The sequence below is a fragment of the Struthio camelus genome, chromosome 10 (assembly GCF_040807025.1).
Source record: "Struthio camelus isolate bStrCam1 chromosome 10, bStrCam1.hap1, whole genome shotgun sequence".
In the NCBI taxonomy this organism is placed as follows: Eukaryota; Metazoa; Chordata; class Aves; order Struthioniformes; family Struthionidae; genus Struthio; species Struthio camelus.
The window spans coordinates 17616485-17637572 of NC_090951.1; the positions used below are offsets into that span (position 1 = coordinate 17616485).

At 41.4% G+C, this 21088-nt stretch overlaps 1 protein-coding gene across 5 annotated transcripts in view; it reads right to left on the reverse strand.

Annotated features, from left to right (window-relative positions):
* Positions 1-15407: 15407 nt before the first annotated feature.
* SALL1 (spalt like transcription factor 1) overlaps positions 15408-21088 on the reverse strand; it is a 14659-nt gene continuing 8978 nt past the window's right edge. For all 5 annotated transcript variants that reach the window (XM_068955828.1, XM_068955826.1, XM_068955829.1 and 2 more), the window contains 2 exons: positions 17306-20718; positions 15408-16233 (listed from right to left, as the gene is read on the reverse strand). In XM_068955828.1, the coding sequence (XP_068811929.1) occupies positions 15793-16233; positions 17306-20718 (3854 nt within the window). In that variant the 3' untranslated portion in view covers positions 15408-15792. The remainder of the gene's footprint in view (positions 16234-17305; positions 20719-21088) is intronic.

Consider the following 21088-nt stretch of genomic DNA (forward strand, 5'->3'; position numbering starts at 1 on the left):
TGTAAGATGGAGGACAATGCCAAAAGCCCCAGTTTCAACCTGCAACAGTAGTATCGTCAATACAATCAATGACTAACAGTAGTAACACAAAAGCAAACATTTTCTGGCTGTTCTTAAGCAAGTCTAATCTAGAAGGTGGCGTACAAAGCAAAATATATTCAGGCAAAGATTTCCTTCCTTAAATACCATATAAGTGGCAATCATACAGTTCAGAAATACATTTTTAGCAATTGTTTTAATTCCATTTTTTTTCTCCTTTGTAGACACTTCCTCGTTTCTGATATACTATTGACGTTTCGAGAAGTTCTCACCCTGAGATAAATCCAAAATGGTGAAGCAAGTTATACATGTTTTTTTGTGTAGGTACAATATTTTGAATATGGTTATAGCTTTTTAAACTACTTTTTACCTTAATACCTATGACAATAGTATCTCCTACTATAATTAGAGCAGCATAAAAGTGCTTTGACTCATATAGCTTATTCTACCCACTACAAGAATACCTTTCTATTAGTAATGAACTTCGTTAATTACCTGGCAATGTACAGTTAAAGGACTGAGTATGTTTTGGTATACTGGCATCAGCCGCAACACAAGTATTTGTGATGCCATATTCTGCAGTACTTTTCCTGAATCAAGCTACTCTTTAAAATAAGAAACACAAAAAACACTGCTGTCCCACCATGGATGTTCAATGTAAAAGCCTAAAAAATGGAAACCATACAAAATCATACACTTTTGAAGGTCATGTGAAAAATATTTACGAGAAAAAGAAAGAAGCTCATACAATAGATACGCAAGAGATGACCAAACATTTGTTAAATACTCACTCGAAATGAGCATAGCCTTTTAGTTCTATTTTTAAGAGGCTTGTTGTTTTATTTTATTTTACTTCTGTTTCATTTCCCAAGGAAACCTACTACAAAGCCTAACCCAGGAAAAATCAGAACACCTTGTTTTGTCTTCAGAGGGAGTTTCTCCCCTCTAAAAAAACACTGCACAATTAGATTGTTTGTAAGACTGTAGCATTGCATGGCACTGTTTTCAGATAGGTTTCCCAATGACTTGTAAATGAGATTTTATTAAGAGAAATAAACAAATATGGAAACATTTCTAGGTTTTATATTTCAAAGATACAAGACATCATTCTTTTAGGCAGGTGTGCCTTCCTGGGCAGCTGCTAAAGATTAGTAAATTACAAGTTGAGAGGGTTTTTTTGTTCCTAAATATGGCTAAAGAATAAAATCTTCAGTCTGGTAAGTTTGAGTCAAACTGCCACAATGAGCACCTGTTGAGAAAGCCCATTATTTGAAGCTGGGGGTTCTGGGTGAAAAGATCACTCTGAATTAATTTTGATTGCTTCACAAAACTCTGCATAACAAATGGTCTCTGACAGGGGTATCAGGGGACTTCCATTTGAAAGGCAGAAAAAAGATTTTGTTTCTAGGAAGGTAATATAATCTCTGCAGTGACATTAAAACACACCAGTGGCTGTGCTTGCCTGAATCCCTCTTCTACAACAGATCGTATGTGCTTAGGTTACCCGGTATTATGTTTTAGGAGGGGAAAGAGAAACAACTGATATCAAAATCTTATCTAAAAGACTAGCTGAAAAGAATATGGTCAGATATTCATGAATCCTGAATTGTTAATGGAAGTATTTGCCTTATTTGTTTATTCACAGGCACAGTTCTGCATGTTCTGTATTGCCACATACATTGCCAAAATGGAAAACCAAAGTTTCGGTTAACTAAATAAACCAGCAGCTTTCTTGTATTAATTAATTCTAATAAGTTAAAGCAACACTAAGCATAATATAAATATCTTGCAAATGCTTCTCTACTGGTCTAGAGGCTATTGAATATTAAGGAGTTTAAGTCTCTAAAAAGAAAGCCGCCATCTGAAATACACAAAAGTGCTACCTGCCTGTCGTCCCCTGATTAAATCCAAGGCCAAGCTTACCATCTGTTTGTGCAAATGAAAAGTGTAATATTCCACCAACTACTCTGCATGACCACTTAAGGGTTTCCTGTAAAATGATTTCCAGTTCATCCAGAGCTTATTTTTAGAACAAAAAGAATCACCAGAAAGCACTACGCTTTTAGCTAATAATCATGACCCAGTTGACTTCACGCTTGATTTGTCAATTCTTAGCCATTATTATATGAATTACAACATTCATGATCCCTTCAAAACTGACTGTAAAAGCTTTGTGTGTGTATATATATGAAGAGAAGAAAGTGCTCTTATCCAGAGTTCGTTTTTATGTGTGACTGTTTTTAAGGCAACCTCACATGTATCATCTGTGTATTTCAATTGCACCTACACAAAGGTTTTGATGTGCTCAGATTCATATGGGTTCTATGTACCTGTCTACACCAAGGAAAATTGTTGCAGGTTTTTCCATAATAAAGTCAGGATAGGGCCAAACATTCTATTGAATAGAAATAACTGAAAAACTCAAGATAAATCAGATCCTGTGCTCTGTTTATTTCTGCTCTAGGTAGGAATTGCTCTAATATTGGAGCATCATCCCAACTTTTGCAATAGCTCTGTGCTACTCTGGCACTACAGGGCACATGATACCCATCTGAACAAAGAAGTACTGAGTCTCTTCTAATTCACTCCAGAAACCAGTCCAGTGCTGTGACAATTCCAGAACAGAAATATCAAAGGTTGTCTTCAAGCAGTGATTTTTTACTGTTGTAAATAAAGTAGATAAACTATATATTGTCCAAATCAGAAGCATGTTAGCTCCTCTGTATTTGCACGTGCCTTCAATAGTAAGTGTCCTACATCCATTATGTCTAGCGTCTACCCTCCCACAACCATCCCGAAGACGGGCAAACAAGAGAGGAGCTGACTGCACAAAGACAGTGCCTAGTATAAATGAGTTTCATCTGGGGCAATTTAAGAGTCTTTTCCAGCAGCTTTTTTCAAGCCTCAGCTATCCCTAATATCTGTTAAAAATATCAGCTGTCTCTCTTCAAGCAATATGTTTATTCTCTTTCTAATTCTAGTCTCTTCCCAAGCTTCATTAACCATCTAATATAAGACTTGAAATGTCAGATAAAAATAATCAGAAAAATATTCCAAAGAGTTTAATTTTTTTAAGATAAAAGTCTTTCTAATAATACTCCTGCAATTCTATTAATTTGAACACAGTTCAAAAACAGAACACAAAGATTCAACTAGAAAAATAATGAGCAGTGGGAAATACGTAAGTATATCCTTTTTGTTTTCTTCACATGACTCCAAAATAAGCTATAAATCTCTCCATGCTGAAAAGTTCTTCCTTAAGTTAATAAAATCTGTCACTTTCCATAATAGTTGATTTGAAGAAAGTCCACAGGTGCACTCTTCTGTTGGTCACAGCTTGGTAAGTCAGGACTTATAATAAAAAGCCCTCCGTGTTATGGTCCTCCTTCCCCATCAATTCACATCAAGTATTATTAGAATCATCTGCCACCTCAGTGGTGCTTCCTCTGGGCTCAAACTGCAGAAGCAACAATGACATTTTACTGCTCTGCAGGTGCTGCTGTGTGTGGTCATGAACACAGAAGTGTGGCCTGCTATTGTTCTCCAGTAGCACTTTGATCTCAAACAAAAAGCTGCATAGCTGGGTGCCCTCTTCATTCTTATACTGGGTTTATATGGGTAAGAGAAAGAAGAGGTGACAGGAGACGGGCAATCCATAATATTTATTTCAACAACTGCTTCAAATCTTTTTAAACATCATAAGAACATGCCTCATTAAACTACAACAGGCTTGAAATTGTGTTATAAAACCACAAAACAAAAATCAATACTTCTGCTGGAAAGGAGGTAATGAAATGTATTGAGTTGGCTGCAAAGTGGTTTGTATGAATCATAATATTATTATGTGCACATCACTCCTACTCCCAATACTTAAAGTTAACAAACTAAGGAATTCTTGCTTCCCCATCAGTTTAAACAGGTGCTACAAGGCGGTGTTTATCAAAGTTGTTTTCCAAAGTCAATCCTTCTGCTGTAAATAATGTGGGGATACAGGGAGCTTAGTAAAGGGAGACCAATTCAACACATATTTGCTACCTGAGCTTCAGCTGTTCTGTTATTTCACAGCCTGATCAATACCCTACTTCATAAGAACAAAGGAAAAAGCCACAACATCACCCTGATGAGTCACTGTAGGTTTCTTACTAAACTAGAAGCATGTAACATTTCTAATTTTAATAAAGACTAATTTTGATAACAGCATTTGACCACTATTAAATACTTTAGTTCTCTAAAGTCTTCTGCAATGACTTGTCCTGTTTTTCAGCTACAGTACCTAAATGCTTCCAAAATTAACACACTCTGCTGCAAAAAATTCTTTGGAATTATTATTCAGAATTCCTTTTCATTTACTTTAAATTGGGGTTATTGCTCTCCATGTGAATCCAGAGAAATTTAGTATTTAAGAAATGTTTTAGCATAGGCAAATGACGATAACAGCATTAAAAAAAACAATCATTGAATAGCATGGGATGAAGGAAAGGGAAGCAAACACTGATGAAAGGGCTTAAATTCTTTGGAAACATGGGTTTCTCACCCATGAACTCTATTGTAAATTTATATCAAACAAAGGCCAGGAAAAATATACCCCTCTCCTCTCATATCACCTCACATACAAATAAAGAAACTTTTGTTGTTTGTATGGGTATCTTTCTCAAGAAAAGTCAACCACAAACACCTGGAAACACTAAAGAACAGAAGAAAGGCGACATTGAATGGTGAGTAATTTAGATTCCAGCAAAAGGCTCAGCAGCTACTTGTTGACTAACACACTCTCACCTATCAGAAATAAAAGATGACCCCAAATTTGTCCAAGTTGCCCATCGCTTTCAACCTCCTTTTGTAGTTTTATCAGAAGATAGCAAAAACTTCACATACTGAAATTCATCCATACCTGCAGTGGAATTTAATAGCTTTTTTTTTTTTTTTTTTTTTTAAAAAGGGCACTGCTATATCCACATAAGTCATTTGAGAAGAAATGAGAAAACCAAAAGGCAATTGATTGAGGGAATTAAGAGCAGTTTAAGACTTGCTCAGAGCACTTGGATTAGCTGTTTCCACTGAAAAAGAAACTAGATAGTATTAAACAGAGCCCAAGCTAGACCCTGGGAAGAGAGGAAGATAGAGGGTAACTTGAGACCTTTGTACCTCTGATTTGCTGAAGAGAGCCAAGATGAGATAAACCCTTGAATCAGGATAAAGTCATCCAAGAAATTTCCATAATTTCCACTGGTGTGGACAAAAACTTCTCAGTACATCACTTCTTATACCATGAAGTTTGATAGAGTAAACAGAGTCATTTTTCTGGACTTCAGCCATTCCAGAGTCTCCTGTACTGGAGGTCTGTTCTAATAGTTCCATCATCTTTAGGTTGCAGTGATAACACTGGGAAAACGCAGGATCTCCAATGACCAACAGCAATCAAAAGCTTAGTTTTACACCTCAGAAACATCGCACCTCTCACCCTACTAATCCCAGCTGGGTGCTCGTTCTGCAGGAACTCTGAGGCAGTGCCATGCTGTAAACAAACATCTTGACTTCCCCTAGCATGCAGGATGGATTGGCCTCTCCAAACCCAGCAGGGATCCTTTCCAAATAATGCTTTGATTACATAAGAAGAAAGAGAAAAACTATAGCTAATAGCTGCTAGCTGTTGATATTTAATCTTGAATTTGTTTATACTTCATTGTTTTCTATAAATACTCATGTCTTTTGCTAGTTCTGCTGCTGTTAGGACCTCTTCCATTAATTGTCAACATTACACAGAGCCTTAACCTCCCTCCAGAAAGAGGGAAAAAGAGAAAGAAAACAGAAAGAAAAAGTGGGTGGAAGGAGAGGGAGAAACAGTTATTCATTCTGAAGAATGAGAGACATATCACGTCACCACAGGATTCCCTGCTATTTCGGAGTCTTCTGTAGTGGAACTTTGTTTGCTTAAGGTTAGATCTGCTCAAAAACTTATGTGGACATGCACCAGCCTAGAGTAGTATATGAAAGGCAAAGAATCCACCGGATGCAGCTCCCTACAGTCACATCCCCATGTTAGCTATGTGTGCCTGACTACATCACAGCTCTGAGTCTATCAGCATATTGCTCCTCACTCACACACAAAAAAGCCTGCTCCCACAACAAACTAATTGCTCTGCTGTTACTAACAATAACAAGCAATTTTTTTTGTAGAACTGCTAGCCAGAGGTGGCAAGCATTAGGATGATCTCAGTGTGTTAGTCTTGCATGTTAGCTTGTAACTGTCCACTGTCGTGGGATCTGGGCCATCCATTGCCAAAGAACATCACTGATTTTAGGTGACTGTTTGTAAACACTTTTTAAAAGCCTGATTTTCAGAATAGGCTTAGCACTTTCCAAAAAATCACCACTTTCTGGGATAGTTTAAACTGAGCATTATAAAAATTGTGTTAGCAAAGCAAAGCACTGATTGAGCCTGAAATTTAGGTGAAGGTTTGGGCTTTTTTGTTTTTTGGAGAGAGGGGTTCGGGATTTTTGTTTGTTTTTGCCGTCCAGATTCTTGATTTTTTTCTGTTCTTGTTCTTATTACTGTTGTCAATATCTAGTTTTCAGATACAAAGAAAGCACTTTGGCAGAAGTGGTTTATAAAGTCAGGACTTCAGGCTTTAGTTGACAGTTACTTCAGACTTCCGATGATATGAAACCCATTATATTTTGTTCCTCTGATATTCAGGAAGAGGAGAAAGATCTAAACATACTCACAATACCCTGAGTTGTATCACGCGTAACCAAAGTTTCATAACACAGAGTCACCCTTTCAAAAGCATAGGTTGTCACTGCCACATTAAAGGTTAGAACAAGTCAACTGGTCCGACAGAATAGACAAAATCCTTCACAGTATCTGAAATACTTACCTTTCTTTTTCTACATCCCTGCTGTAGACGGACCATGTAAATAAATACAGTTCCATTTCAAGAAATGGCTGCACTACTATGCTTGTACCATTTCTTGCTAGTAAGAGATATGCATGGTCTGAGAGAAAATAGAGTATCAGGCAATATGACAGACTTGCAGAGAATCCCAGTTTGCACTCCTCATTTCAATGTGCTCTTCATTACATCACAGTGGCAATAGCCCCTTCACATCTTCCTTCTTCCCTCACATGCTACGCTCAAACTAGGGAGACACTGAAGCCACAGGGCTGACCCTAAACTGTCATACTCTACAGTACCCAGCATTTTTCTCCTCATTAAACATGACTTTTCCAATGACATATACTTACGAACAAAACAGTAAAACTAAGATGATACATACTTGGGGAATAGATAAAAAGAGCATAACGCCTGAAACCCAGGCTGAAAGTTATCGATGATAAAGATGACAGAAACTGACAGTTAACTATAGGCATTTGTCCACAAAGTAGCAAATGCAATTAATATTTCCCTGTACTGTGCCTGAGAAAGGGATATTTTATCTACATGGAAAATTTTGTATCAGATTGTGGCTACATTCAACAGTTCAGCAAGAAATATAGTAATCTCTTGAACCTTTTTGCAAAACTTGGTGATTAAACTTGTCCTTACAAAAATAGTAAAAATGTTAGCATGCATAAAATGATGTTAACTTTTAAACTCCATCTGATAAGTGACAGATGTTACACTAAGGTACTAGCACGGCACTGCCAAGTGTTCTGGTAAAAGCTGAAATTCAAAGCGCCTGTTTTTTAACAGAGGTTTTTTAATATCTGTGTTCCAGAAGAGTAGCCATGTACGGTATATACACACTGTAAAAGACTAATTTGAACAGTTTCCTATCTAAATATCCAAAGACGACAAAAATGGAAGGTAAGGAAGTATTGCTAGCACCATTTTACAGAGCATATCAAGAAATTGGAGCAACTTGCCCAAGGTCACACATGCCCAGAGCCATGGATGAAACTCACATTTCCTAAAGTAGGCCCCCATGCTTTAACCACAAGAGAAACCTTTACATGAGCCTTCAAAGTTCCAAACCACAGATACGCACTATTAAAATGTAATAAACTAAGTTCAAGAACATTTACAATACAAAAAAATGTGCACATCAAGCTATGCACTTATCAGTTGGCGGAGGGAGAAAAAGAAAGATCATCTGTTCATACACCACCATTGCAGGAATTAAATTTCAATACTGCTGTCAACTCTTCATTTTCACTAATGGCTTTTAGGAAAGCTAGACATTTTTCCTCAGTCCATTTTACCTTTTCCCTCCATTTGACAAATATTGATCTTCATTTCCTCCAAGTTTAAGTGCATTGAATGCTATTGTGACTGTTTTGTTTGCTTTTTTGTTTGTGTCCTAGCTTTATTGAGGATGCCAGCATGAATACATACAGCTTTGGAAAGAGAATTCGTTTAATAACTTCTTCAAATCCAGGAGAGAATACAGGAGCACAATCTACTACTTTATATAGGTCAAGCAAGAAAAGTGACTCTAGAATAGTATCTCATGTCAGTAAGGAGACTGCTGCAGAAACAGCCTTGGTGTTTTAAGCTATTACTGCTATGCTATGTCAAAGAAGGACAAATTATAGAGTGTTCTTCCTCCGTTTCAGTGCAAAGTTAGACATACTATCTTAAAAGGCCTTAGGCAGCCTCATAAGCTAAAACATTTTCAAGACAGATTGGCCCTTTCTACGGCTTGGATTGGAAGGTAACATCTCATGAAATTCTGGTGCAAACAAGTTGTAGCTTTATTAGTTGTTTTCTGCTTGACTCACAAATACGTAGGCTCTACCTCCAGCTTTGTGAGATCTTTTCCTTAATGTTTGCAAACCTGTTTGATACATTTTTGAAACCTTGTATCTTAAAGTCTTATTCACTATGTAAGAGATCACTGTGACTTGAGAGTAATACCAATGAAAAATGCTTATGTGATCTATATCACCCATTCAGACAGGGAAGGGGAAAAGAACTCTTCACAGCAGAGAGAAATAAACATCTGGGCTGAAAAGGAAAGACAATGACATCCCAAACTGCCACAGCCACTTTTAAAGAAATGGTCTATGCATAGCCTCAGATACCCATCGGTATTAGAAGCCAGGGCAAGTTAAAATGACTTAAGCAGAGGCTAAGTGCGTCATCGCCAGAGGTCTATGCTGGTATTAAGGGATTCCCACAAATGAGCTAACTAGCAATTTAACCAGCACAAGAACAGCCCCGTTCTCATCAGCAGCTCTGACACAACTTACCAGGATGACTCCATATTCAGCCTAGACAACTAGACACATCTACAAACCTACTTTGAAATCTGTTCTGTCTCCCTAGATATAATTTACTAGTCTCCGAAATCTCTAACCAGCAGAAAGATAGGAACTCATATGAATGCACACTTAGTATTTAAGACAATTAGCATCTTAGTTACTCTGCATATAAAACAAATGCTAGCTTCACTACCTATGTATTCACAGTGCAAGGGGAGTACTAGTTGATATATCAAAAGGATTTTAAAATGTCAGTTGATTAGAGTGAATAATTCTGAATTGTTTTCTTAAGATGCTCATTTTCAAAACAGGCACTGCTTTGCAAAAATCTTAACATTATTAACCTGATAGTCTCACTGGCTCAGCTTTGAAACTGTTTTTCACGGGAAAGAAAGGGAAAAGAGGCAGAAAGTGGTGGCCAGCAGGGTTAAACTCATGATACTGTGCCAAACCACTCCACTTCTTTCTTTCCACATTCAATCCCAAATACTGCTTGTGTCACAACACCTGATGCCAGGATCCTAGGGTAGCTGCAGGGCTCCAGCTAGAGCCACCTGACAGCGTGATGCTGCATTTTTAAGACCTTTAAATAATGAAAGTAGACCTTTGCACTTCAGCATTGCCCCACTCAAGAGAGCTGTCTGTACAGATGATGTGCATGCCTGGTGACATGGAGATATTTCTTACTTCTGAAATGAAATGACACCAAAAGTTCCAGGGCTGATCGTTCCAGTAAGGACCTTCCTTACTAGCACTGGTGACCAAGTCTAGCATTGCTATGAACATGTTTTTGGTCCCCCTAACACAATTTAAACTGCTTTCCAAAAGTGAGGATAACTCATCTAACCCAAATTGCAGACTCTTCTTAGCTGTTGGGAGTTAACTGCTATAAAAAGGGAGAAGCCATCGCTTCTCTACTCTGCAGCTCTCCAATAGGTACTGTTATACATATACCATATGGTCAGGCATACAAGTAGCTGGACTCAGCCAGGACATAGCATTGCAGAATGTCTTCAGCCCTTGAGTGTACATTATTCACCAGCTCCTTCAGTGCTAGATGGACTCAAGCATCTAAGATTTCTCTTTCTCTCCTCTTGCATTCTCACTCTTATTGGTCCCCTTCCCCTGTCACTGAGGGATTTTGCCTCTTGAGATTTAGACTGAGGATTCAGAAATGTGTTTAAGAAAAAATAAGATAAAATGGAAACAAGACAGTCACAGTAGGACAAAGCTATAATATAAACTGAGCCTAAGACTTAACCACATCCATGCTTACACCTCACTTACTTGGAAAAAAAGAAAAAAAAAATTCAGTCACTGCATGCGTTTTAGGGATTCCCAGGTCTGTGGAACAAGGAGATCCTCCCAAGAAGAAATCACCATCCACTTGTCATATTCCCCAGGCACCTGCTAGGCTGCTGTCAACGGGTGACACAGACACTGGCTGAGAGTAGTTGCTCTGATATTAACTATAATCTGGATGTTAAAGATAGAAATACCAGAATTGGAAAACCGAACATAAACGCACCTATCAGCAACTCTGTTCTCAGTTGAAGTTGCATACTCTTTCCATTTGTCCCCTTCTTTTTCATGAATATTTTGAAGCCTCTACTCCTCCAACATTTTGTCTAGAGGCAGTTTTTTTAATACTGGTGACTATATTGTATATGAAACCTTTAAGTCATCATATTTCAGCTCAGCAACTAAGAGATACATTACTTCTGGCTTGCATAAGTAACTATGCACTTATCTGTAAAACATTATTTTAACTTCTGTCAATTTGTATCCATACAAAATAGATGTAAAATGGTATTTTGATTTTAAAAAAAGATAAAATTGGAGAAGTTCTTATGACTGTGGCAGGGAGATAGCAAAGAAATGTCACCCCACAAAGTCACACCTTCTATTACCCAGTAAAACTGGCCTTCAAAGGTGAAATAAGGTAGCTTGGGACTTCAGGATTCCCAAAGGCAGGAATTTGCCCCAAAGAAAAGGTCAAACCAAAGAGCAATGCTGCGTTTTGATGGGGAGCAAATATAAGGGGCATTTGGGTGATTTGTTGATTCCTGAGAGAGGGAGGCTTTGCAACCTATCACTAAGAGTATGGAACGACAGCCCAGCAGGGGAGGCAATACCAAAATCCATCCAACTGTTTCCCGAGAAAAAGCCTTGGGATTTTGCTGTCATCGGCAATGGGAATAAGCCCACAGTTTGCTGCTCCTCTTATCCTCTCAGCCCTGCCTCAGCAACAGAGAAACCTCATCTGTGCCCATCCCAAGCACAGCTCTAGCTTTTCTCTTTCTCTCCACTCCGCTGTGGATCTAGGCCTTTTTAATCAGCTTTCCACCCTCTTGTTAGCCTTTTATTGTGCCCCTCCCCCCCCCCCCCGCTGTATCTTCCCGATTTGTCCCCTGGAAGTGAAGCGACCACCCGCCAGGCTACTCCAAGGCCGGCAGACACTGCCAGCGGCTCCCGCGGCCGCACGGCGCGCCCCGCTGCTCCCCCAGCCACCGCCCGTCCTCGCCTCCTGCCCTCCAAGGGGGTCTTCCCCGCGGGGCTCGAGGAAATCCCCAAATTCACTAGGTCTCACTGGAATTGCTAGGTTCTCTGCTAGCAGAACATATAAAGGCTTGGAGGGAGCCGCAACCCTGGCCGCCGGGAGGGGCCACCCTGCCGTTTACCCAGCCAGCACAGCCAGGGCAAGGGGCACCGAATGGGCACCGCCGGGCCCTCCCCAAACCAGCAAATTTCACACGCTCTCAGCTCATTTTCTAAATAAATCACATCTTTTTCCGGGTGAAGAAAATTACCACAGCTAATTAAACGAATCCACTGAACGATCATTGGCGTTTAGAAAAAAAAAAAAAAAACCAAAACACTGTGCTTTACTTTAATGGATCATAAAATTGTGACGGACGGGAGGGAGTGGGGGAAGGCAGGGGAGGAAAACTTTGTTGCTAATGAGAAAAATGCAGCCACGCAAACAAAACTGTAAAGAAAAAAAAAAGTCTTATTCTTGAATAAGGATTAATTCAGTGTCTGTGAATAGGAAATCCTGTGCTGGGTAATTGCGGCGAGGTAGCGCGGCACCCAGCTGCGAGGCGACGCGGGCACCTTTGTGCGCTTGCCAGAAGACGGCTCTGGGGAGAGGTAACTTCCCCTGGTCCCCACGGCCTGGTGTCAAGTAACGGGAAATTTAACAATCCGCATTTCGAGAGCGAATTATGTCGCGCCCCCCCTCTGTCAGCAGCCCGCCCGACGGGGCGGGATGAGGCGGGCAGTCCTGGGCCGGCTCTGCCCCACAGCCCGCGGGGCCGAGGCGCCCCCGGGGCGGCACAGCGAGAGCCTCGGCTCCCGCAGCCGGGCGGACAGCGGCTCCGCCCGGGGAGCGGGAAGGGCCGAAAAGCCCCTTCGCAGCGCAGGGGAAGGAGAGCGCGGCCCCAGCCGGGCTCCGGGGCACCCTCCCCCACGCGCGGCGGGGCGGGACCGAGGGGCACGGCCCCCTCCACGCCCAGCACCCACCTTCGCAGAGGGCAGCGCGGACGGGAGAAGGGAAAACAGCAGCCCCAGAGCAGAGCAGCGCGCCGGGTTTATCTGGGGAAACCTCCCTCCTCCCAGCTGCCCTCAATCGCTCGCGATCAAGCGGGCGGCACCTCCGCGGCCGGGGGAGGAAGGGGGCTCCCGGCAGCCCCAGACAAGCTCTCCCCTAAGGCAGGGGGAGGAAGGGGTCCGCCGCCCCCTGGGCCTGACCTGGTGCGAGGAGGTGAAGCCCTCGGGGGGCGGCAGCGCGCTCCTTCCGCGGCCGCAGGTGCGCTGCGCTGCGGAGCGGCGCGGCGATTTACCTCGGCCGCCCCGCAACGGCCGCCCCGCAACGGCCGCCCCCAACGGCCGCCCCGTGGGCGCGCGCGGCGGGGGGAGGGGCGTGGCGCGCCGTGGGTGCCGGCGCCCAGCGGAGCGGAGCGGGAGCCGGGACGGCGGGGAGCGTGTCAGCCCGCGACGGGAGGCGGCGGGGCAACCCTCGACTGCTAAAAAAAGGCATTTTTTTTTAAATTTATTTATTTCCCCCCCCCTCCCCCCCGCCACGTTACCCCGGCGGGCAGGGCCGAGGGAGAGAGGCCGCCGCTCAGCTCGCCCGTGGGTATCGGGTCATTCAGGAAACTCCTCCAGCGACCTGCAGGCACCGCTCCCGCAATGCTGGCGTCCGCTAAACCTTCCTCCTTCCTCTGCTGCACCACGCTAAGCTCAACGCTAGAAGGAGAATTAGTATTTCATTGGTAAAATCATTAAAGTCTGTTTAATTTACCTTTTTTTTTTTTTTTTTCCTGGAGACCAAAAGGTGACTCAAAAGTCTTAAATATTCACATTGACAAGCCAGCTGGCTCTAGTGTACAACTTACATATTAACAAAAAAAAAAAGCATATCATGAACCAGATGAATCATCACATTTGAACAGGAAAAAGATCTGAAGTCCAAGAGGTATTCAGACTACAGCGTTTATACTATAGATTCATAATCATGTATTAAGGACAAGAGGTATAATGCCTCAATAAAAGTATTTCTCCTCCCAGCTTTTCAGTATTAAATTTTCTATTATCTCCAATTTACAACTAAAGATACTAGGGCAGAAGAGCAGAGAGGCTATCTCTTGTTTAAAAAGGCAAGCAACACCTTCCTCCCCAACTGATACTAAAGAAAATCCCATAAAGCAAAATATTTGGATTTTGGAATCGTAAAATATATATATATACACACACAATGAACATAAAATTGGTCATTTGTGGATTTTTTTTTGAAGTGTCTATAATTTAAAGGCAGCCAAACCGATTTATTTTTCATAAATCATGATAGTGTGAGGAGATAAAACTCTACTGGGTGAAAATATTGGGCTGAATTTTGTGTTCCAAAACTCCCATCGAGGTTAATGATCATTGCAGGTGCAAAAGGGAAGCCATATCATGTGCAAGGCCAAAGCAATTTTTTTTTTTTTACAATCAAGTTATAAACCCCATATAACACATGGAGCCTTGCAAGTGGACATCTTAACACAGATATAGCAGCGTAAGCATGCCACAAACATACAATCTCATAGAATAAAATTAATATCAAATATAAAACATTTGAACCAAATCAAGCCTTAAATCTGATATATTATTTCCTGCAAAGGAAACTTACCTAGGCTCAATAAGGTCTTTGCTAGCAGCATTTTTTTTTATAAAGAAATGAAAAATGCCAAAATATCTACAATTTTATGAGGAGTAATTGAATAGTTAAGAAGAAAGTTCCCACTATTAAGGGGTATGAAAAATATACTAGCAATTAATATGCAATACATATATGTATACCCATACATACAAATATAAACACGCACATACAACCTGGACAGTTCATGTTAACCAAGGGAAAGGTTAAATAATACATTCAAAGGCATTACTAAATACAGGTACACTTTAAAAACACAGAGACAGCAAATTTTATCTGTTGCAAAAATGTATTTGATTACTCGAGTAAAATTACAGTATCTCTGCTGTTAGTAAGTATTAAATGTTAAAGAAACTGGACCTCTTTTCCTTTCAACTTTCCGAGAAAGTGCATGTAACAGTCCAAGGTTCCCCCTAGCCCCCCCTCCCCGTACCTAATACAAAATAAACAAACACTATACTTGTTCCCTTGGTCAAGGAGTAGGGCTTGGTCTTGTAAGGAACGTATGTACATTTTAATGAACGTGATGTCTTATTGTATATACAGGCGCATCTACAGTTGTCCACGGAAGTTGTTCAAGATGCTATACTTAGCAGCATTGTGAAAGTCCAGCACATTTTCTATAATGAATATACCTACAAGGCAAAATGTTACGTCTCAGTTTCAACTACCAAAACAACACTTCAGTATCTCCTCTAATAATCTGCGTGCTTATTACTGTACAGAAACGTATTAACATTTAAGACGACTCAAGTAAAAAGCACAATACAAATAACAGTTCAAAACGGAAAATGTTAAACCTACAAAAATTAAAGCAGTTTTAATTTTATAATAAAAATCAAAAACTGAGCTGTGTAAAGGAACCACACTGTTCAGTCTATATTCTTTCAGTCCTTTTCTTAATTCTGTTTGGAAAAATTAAACAATGTGTTTGCTGATAAAATTTCCAGCAGGATCAAAGTGTACATTTATATACAGATTTTTATTAGAGATCTAATGCATCACTGAGGCATTGCATCAATACCAGAGTTCATGTTAAACTGGATATAGAAAATAAGTTAATGCCAGAATAAGATCACCTAGCAGAACAGACTTGCAACTGCCATAAATGTTACAGCAAGTTTACAGCACTCTAGTCGATTAGTATTTAGTTCAAAATACAGGAGACCAAAGTTAATGCTTGCATTTGTTTGCAAAGCAAGGTTATATCACTAATAAATAAGCTCTCTTAGAACTCTAGAAGTAGAACATGGTACAAAAGAAAGTCTTTGAAATGTTGTAGCTTGCAGTTTGAAAAAAACAACCCTAGGTTGCACTATTTGCAGGAATGTTATTTATGGAGTTTTTTCTAATTTGTTACAATTTCTTTGTTGTCTTCCACGAAACGTGTGAATCGGAAGTTTGTCCCATTTTCATTGCTTGCCATTTTCTCCAGACCAGCTAGAGGTGCATTGGGTTCTGAATTTGGGAGCTTCTCTAGGCTTCCCGTCAAGCCGCTGATGGGCGAGCTGCCACCGTTGCCCAGGCCCCCCGGCGCGGGCGGGATGCCACCGTTCTGGATGACGGAGATCTCATTGGTCTTCATGGCCAAGCCATTGGAGAGTGCCGCTGCATACTGGTTCCAGAAGCTGGAGGGGTCTCCATTCCCTGACCGTGCGGCCAAATCCTTCTGAAACATTTCTGGGAACTTCACAGGATTGCCACCTAGAAATGTCATGGGACCATCTACGGAAAGTCGTCTGCCTCGTCTTGCAGGAGTACTGTTCCACATGTGAGTGCCCATGTGAACCTGAAATGCAAGAAAGGAAGAAACAAACAAACAAAAAATTATGGTTGGCACTGGATTTCAAACTTATTTTGATCACAGAGAGAAGACACGAACACGTTCAGTCTTGTTACGTAATGCACGGCACTAAAGGCAAAGGATGTGGTACTCCATTTCCCATCTGGTTTAATAAATAAGCTTCTTCTAGAGCAGCCCATCACTATTACCCAGAATACCCTGTTTTCCTGCTGAACAATACATTGCTTGTTACTCTTTTTTTTATTACATGTATTTAGCTTGTAATGACTTCACGTTATTCAGTCAATTGCAGATAGCTGCTTTCAGGGCTAGAATTGCTATGTCCACTTTCATTGCAATGGTAAGTATTGTATTTGACACCCTTTACCCTATAAACGTCCTTTTCAGACAGGCAGAAAGTATCCTTTACTGATTGCTCATCGGAGAGCCTCGCGTATAGACAGAATGGCCTGAAAGTAATTATTCATCTCACATTACTGGCAGCAACCTCTAGAGAAATACTCTGTCAACAGAAAAATGTACACACTACAGTGCTCAACTGGTGTTCTAAAACGTAAGTATATTTGCTTTTTCAAACACATATCAGTAGGAAATGTTAGTTATATAATCAATTAATGTAATGCCCATTAGTTCCAGAATTATGTTAATAGTTTTTTAAACAGTTGTCATTTTACATGATAGTTATGAAAAACAGCACATTCAAGAGCCTTTCACTTCTTAAGGAGATGTTTAAGTTGCCGAACGCAGTCCTCTATGAATTAATACTCCTTCCCAACATTTGGCTGTTCAGTTTCATACTCTGCATAGAGTCTTTGCTGGTAGGTGAATTTTACCAAGCATCCCAATCACCTCACGCTTCAGACCTGCTCCGAACACAAGCACTCATAAGCAAAAGCCCATCTAGCACTATCAGAGGTGACTGAAGAAAACCTTTTTTCGTACCACAGATACTCCAAGGTAGCAGCGCTAACAACAGTAGCTGATGTAAAAAATCCTCCCCACCCTCCCCCTCCAAAAGCCAAAAGTGAAACCGAAGAACAGCAAGAAGACAAAGTACCTTCAGATTGCCTTTTGTTGTGAACGCTCTTCCACATATAGTGCAGGCAAAGGGTTTCTCCCCAGTGTGTGTCCTTTCATGGATCTGCAGAGCACTGGAGGAAGAAAATGTTTTCCCGCACGTGTTGCAGTAGTGCTGTTTGGGGGTTCTTCGGGGGAGAGCGGGGAGCAGGACAGGTGATGTGGCAGAGGAGGGCAGCGGCCCTGAAGCAACCAGACCGGAAGGTGTTTCTTTGCTATCCTGAGGAGAGCTGTGCACAAAGCCGTTAACCTCAGTCTTTATGAGCGATGACAGTGAACTAACAGGCATAACCGAAGAGTTCTGATTAGGGCCGATACTGGAATTGGGCTCAAAAAGTTGTGATGGTAGATCTCGCATTTGATGTGTCAACATATGCTGCTTCAAATTACCCTTTGTGGAAAAGCCACGATTGCAAACTGTGCAAATAAATGGTCTCTCTTTGGTATGACTTCTGTAATGAATGTCCAAGGCACTCTGACAAGCAAATGTTTTGCCACAAATGTCACACGCGGTGTTTTTAAATTTACCTCTATCTCTGAAAGGAAAGAGCAAACTCAAAGACTCGTCTTTAATAATTTTATCAGTGTTACTAGACGTCAAGTCCAAAGCACCACTGTTAGCCGGGGTTGGAGACAAACCGTTGGCAAACTCGCTTGGTAAAGCTCTCACTTGTTTCTCTTCGATACTTGGTGACTTGTGGTAATCATTAGCGCTGTTAGATGGGGACAAGGCCTGCATGGAAGAGGTAGACTCTGAGACAGCAGGACTTCCAGCACTTTGGCTTTCCATATCACCACCAACAGATGACGAATCGTTAGTCAAAACGTCCCCTTCCACTGACCCATTTTCAACTGACTTTAAGCTTGCCTGAAGTTGTTCAGCAAGTCCTGCATTGATCATCTTCATCTGATTTTCCAGAGCAGCAATACTTGACATTTCCAGGGGCAGCGGGGAAGAAGATAAGCTGTCTTGTGATGCATCTGCAGATTTAGGAGTATCTGGCACGCTGCTGTCAGGACAGTCTTCCATGTTCTCATCTGAGAAGTTGTCTATATCATCAAAATTCTTTTCATCAAAAGATCCCGTATCTGATTCCATTGACTCCGAATAGTTTTCCGTGACAGGGGTGTTGGGAATCTGCCCTCCCATGTGCATTCGGATATGCTGCTGAAGCACAACGGCGTTGGTGAATTTTTTCTGGCAGATTGGGCATGAGTGTTGTACTCTCAGCGGGGGCATGGCACGGTGGACACTATAATGAGTCTTTAAGTTGCCTTTAGTAGTGAAAGCGCGACCACAGATTTTACATTTAAATGGCCTTTCACCAGTATGTGTGCGATAATGCATTTTCAGTGCGCTCTGGCAGCTGAGAACTCGATGGCAAATGATACACTCGTTAGGATCGGTTGCCTTTTTGTCAATGTTTTCTACCAGTTGCTGCAATTTTGATGTTTCAGATGCTGGCGTTGACTCCAGTAGTCCTCCAAATGGAAACTTTGCCTTAAATTGCTCTGACATTAGAGGCATCAGTGGATTTGTAAAAGTGGCAACACTGCCAGAGCCCGAGTCTGCTGCCGGTGAGCCCACAGAGCTGCTCATGTTAGTGATGGAGTTTGTGTTTTGAGGGTTTTCTTCCATTTTACCATTTGAGGTAGGCAAAGCACCAGCCTCTACCTCGTCAGAAAGTCCATTGGAAATTTTTGATGTGGGATCAGCTGTTCCCGAGTCACTCTTGACAGAGCACGGAGGGCTAGCAGAAGGATGGCTAATGGGAATAGGTTGAGGCTCCTCAGTTTTGATGAACGGGGTCAAGCTTGGAATCGTGGGTGGGAGCGGCAGGCCAACAGACGTCGTCAGGGTGGAGAGGACTGGCTTGCTGTCCAGCCAGCTTGTGACAGGTTTCTCTGGCGGTATAGACATCCCGTAAGGAATACCCGTGCTCGTAGGAATATTGTCCAAGTGCTCTGGCACCGGGTACGGATTCATTTGAATATGAGGGTACTTTTCTTTATGACGCTGAAAGTGGACCTTTAAGTTTCCCTTTGTGGAGAACCTGTTTCCGCATATGTTGCATTTAAATGGCCTCTCGCCAGTGTGAGAACGTAAATGAATCTGCAAGGCACTGTCACTCCCAAACACTTTAGCACAGAACCTGCATTTATGCTTAAAGAACGCCTCATCTGAATTACTTTTTGCTTCAAAAGCAGTTACATTTGGTGGCTTGCTTTTTCTTTGCTGTGCCAAGGCAGTCAAGGAGTTTAAATCCTCTGCAGGTGTTCCAATATTGGACAAGGGACTGGAGAAAACAGAGTTACTAGGTGTGGGCTGAGGTAGAAGTGGATTAGATGCAGGACTTAATAAACTGCTTATTGCAAAAGCTGGTGAAGATGATGCGGATACTGGTGGGTTGCTGAGCTGTGAGCCACCAATACTTGAAGCCACTTTTTCTGAGGACGGTGTTGTAACTGCTGCTGCCAATATGTTAATATTTGGAGAAGAGCCACTACTGGATGGAATTATAATGTTGCCAGGGTTGCTCTGAGGTAGCTGTATAGGGGGTAGCTGTTTCACACCACTGATGCTGGCAGATTGACTAGCAAGGCTTTGTGCTAATCCAGCTGCTGCAGCCAGCTGCTGGGATAAATGGGAACTTAATGTGGACAAGGGGTTGGCAGATGTTCGTAAAGTACCTTGAGAAGGGCTAGAAGACGTTGGCATGTCTGTATTTTGGGAAGCCAACAATAATATTTGGTGACGAATTTGTTCAATCAGTTGCAACTGGTGGATCTGCTGCTGCTGTAAAGCCAACAGCTGCTCCATTAGGGCAGGTACAGCAAGCTTATTGTTCGATGCACCGTTACATCTTGCTTCCTGTGAGAACTGTGCTACTGCCACCTTTGTACTTTGAAGGTTTTCAATTATTACATTACTATTTATCACTGAAAAGTTGCCTAATGTTGTCAGATCCCCTATGTGAGGTAGAGAGGTTGTTACAGCTGAGGTACCCATTGTGGAGCTGTTACTGCTTGTAATACTATTGTTGACACTCTTGGAACTGCTACTGCTATTGTTAATGCTGGAAGCCTCCACATCCATGGATTCTTCCTTGTCAAGTTTGTTATGCTCTGAAAGGTCACTGCAGTCTACTTGATCTGTGTTATTAACTGTGTCATTCATCTGTTCATCAGGATTATCAGAAGGGGAACTGGGAGGGAAGGTTTCAGAAGGAGAAGCTGGATTTTCATTCACAATTAAAACTAATTGATTTTTAGTACAGTTCTTCTTGTGTTGCAGGAGATCTGATAATTCAAAGAACTCAGCACAGCACCTGCCACAGACATGGGCGTCCTTGTTCTTAGTGGTTCGATTTGCCTGACCCTTTTCTGTGTCTCCTGAAACATCAAAAGATGATGGATTAGAAACCAAACAGCAATACAAAAAATTCCGCAGGACATTGTAGTTTAAAGTACTGTTTTTATCTCCCAGTCTAAAATAGACTACGATTGTACATGAAAATAGATCAATATTTCTACTTCACAAAAATCAGTCAAAAGCAACATTTAAGACTGTACAAGGGAGTTTTATCAATCCCTGTGTCTTAGCTGATCATTTCCTTCAGATAATCCATCAAAACATAAAATACTATGAACTAAAGACATTGGAGCGTAATGAAATTCCATAGCAAAGTATTGATTTCCAATATTTCATACTGCTTATTGTCTGGTTGTCCACCGAGTGCAAATCAACCATTTGAAGGACTCA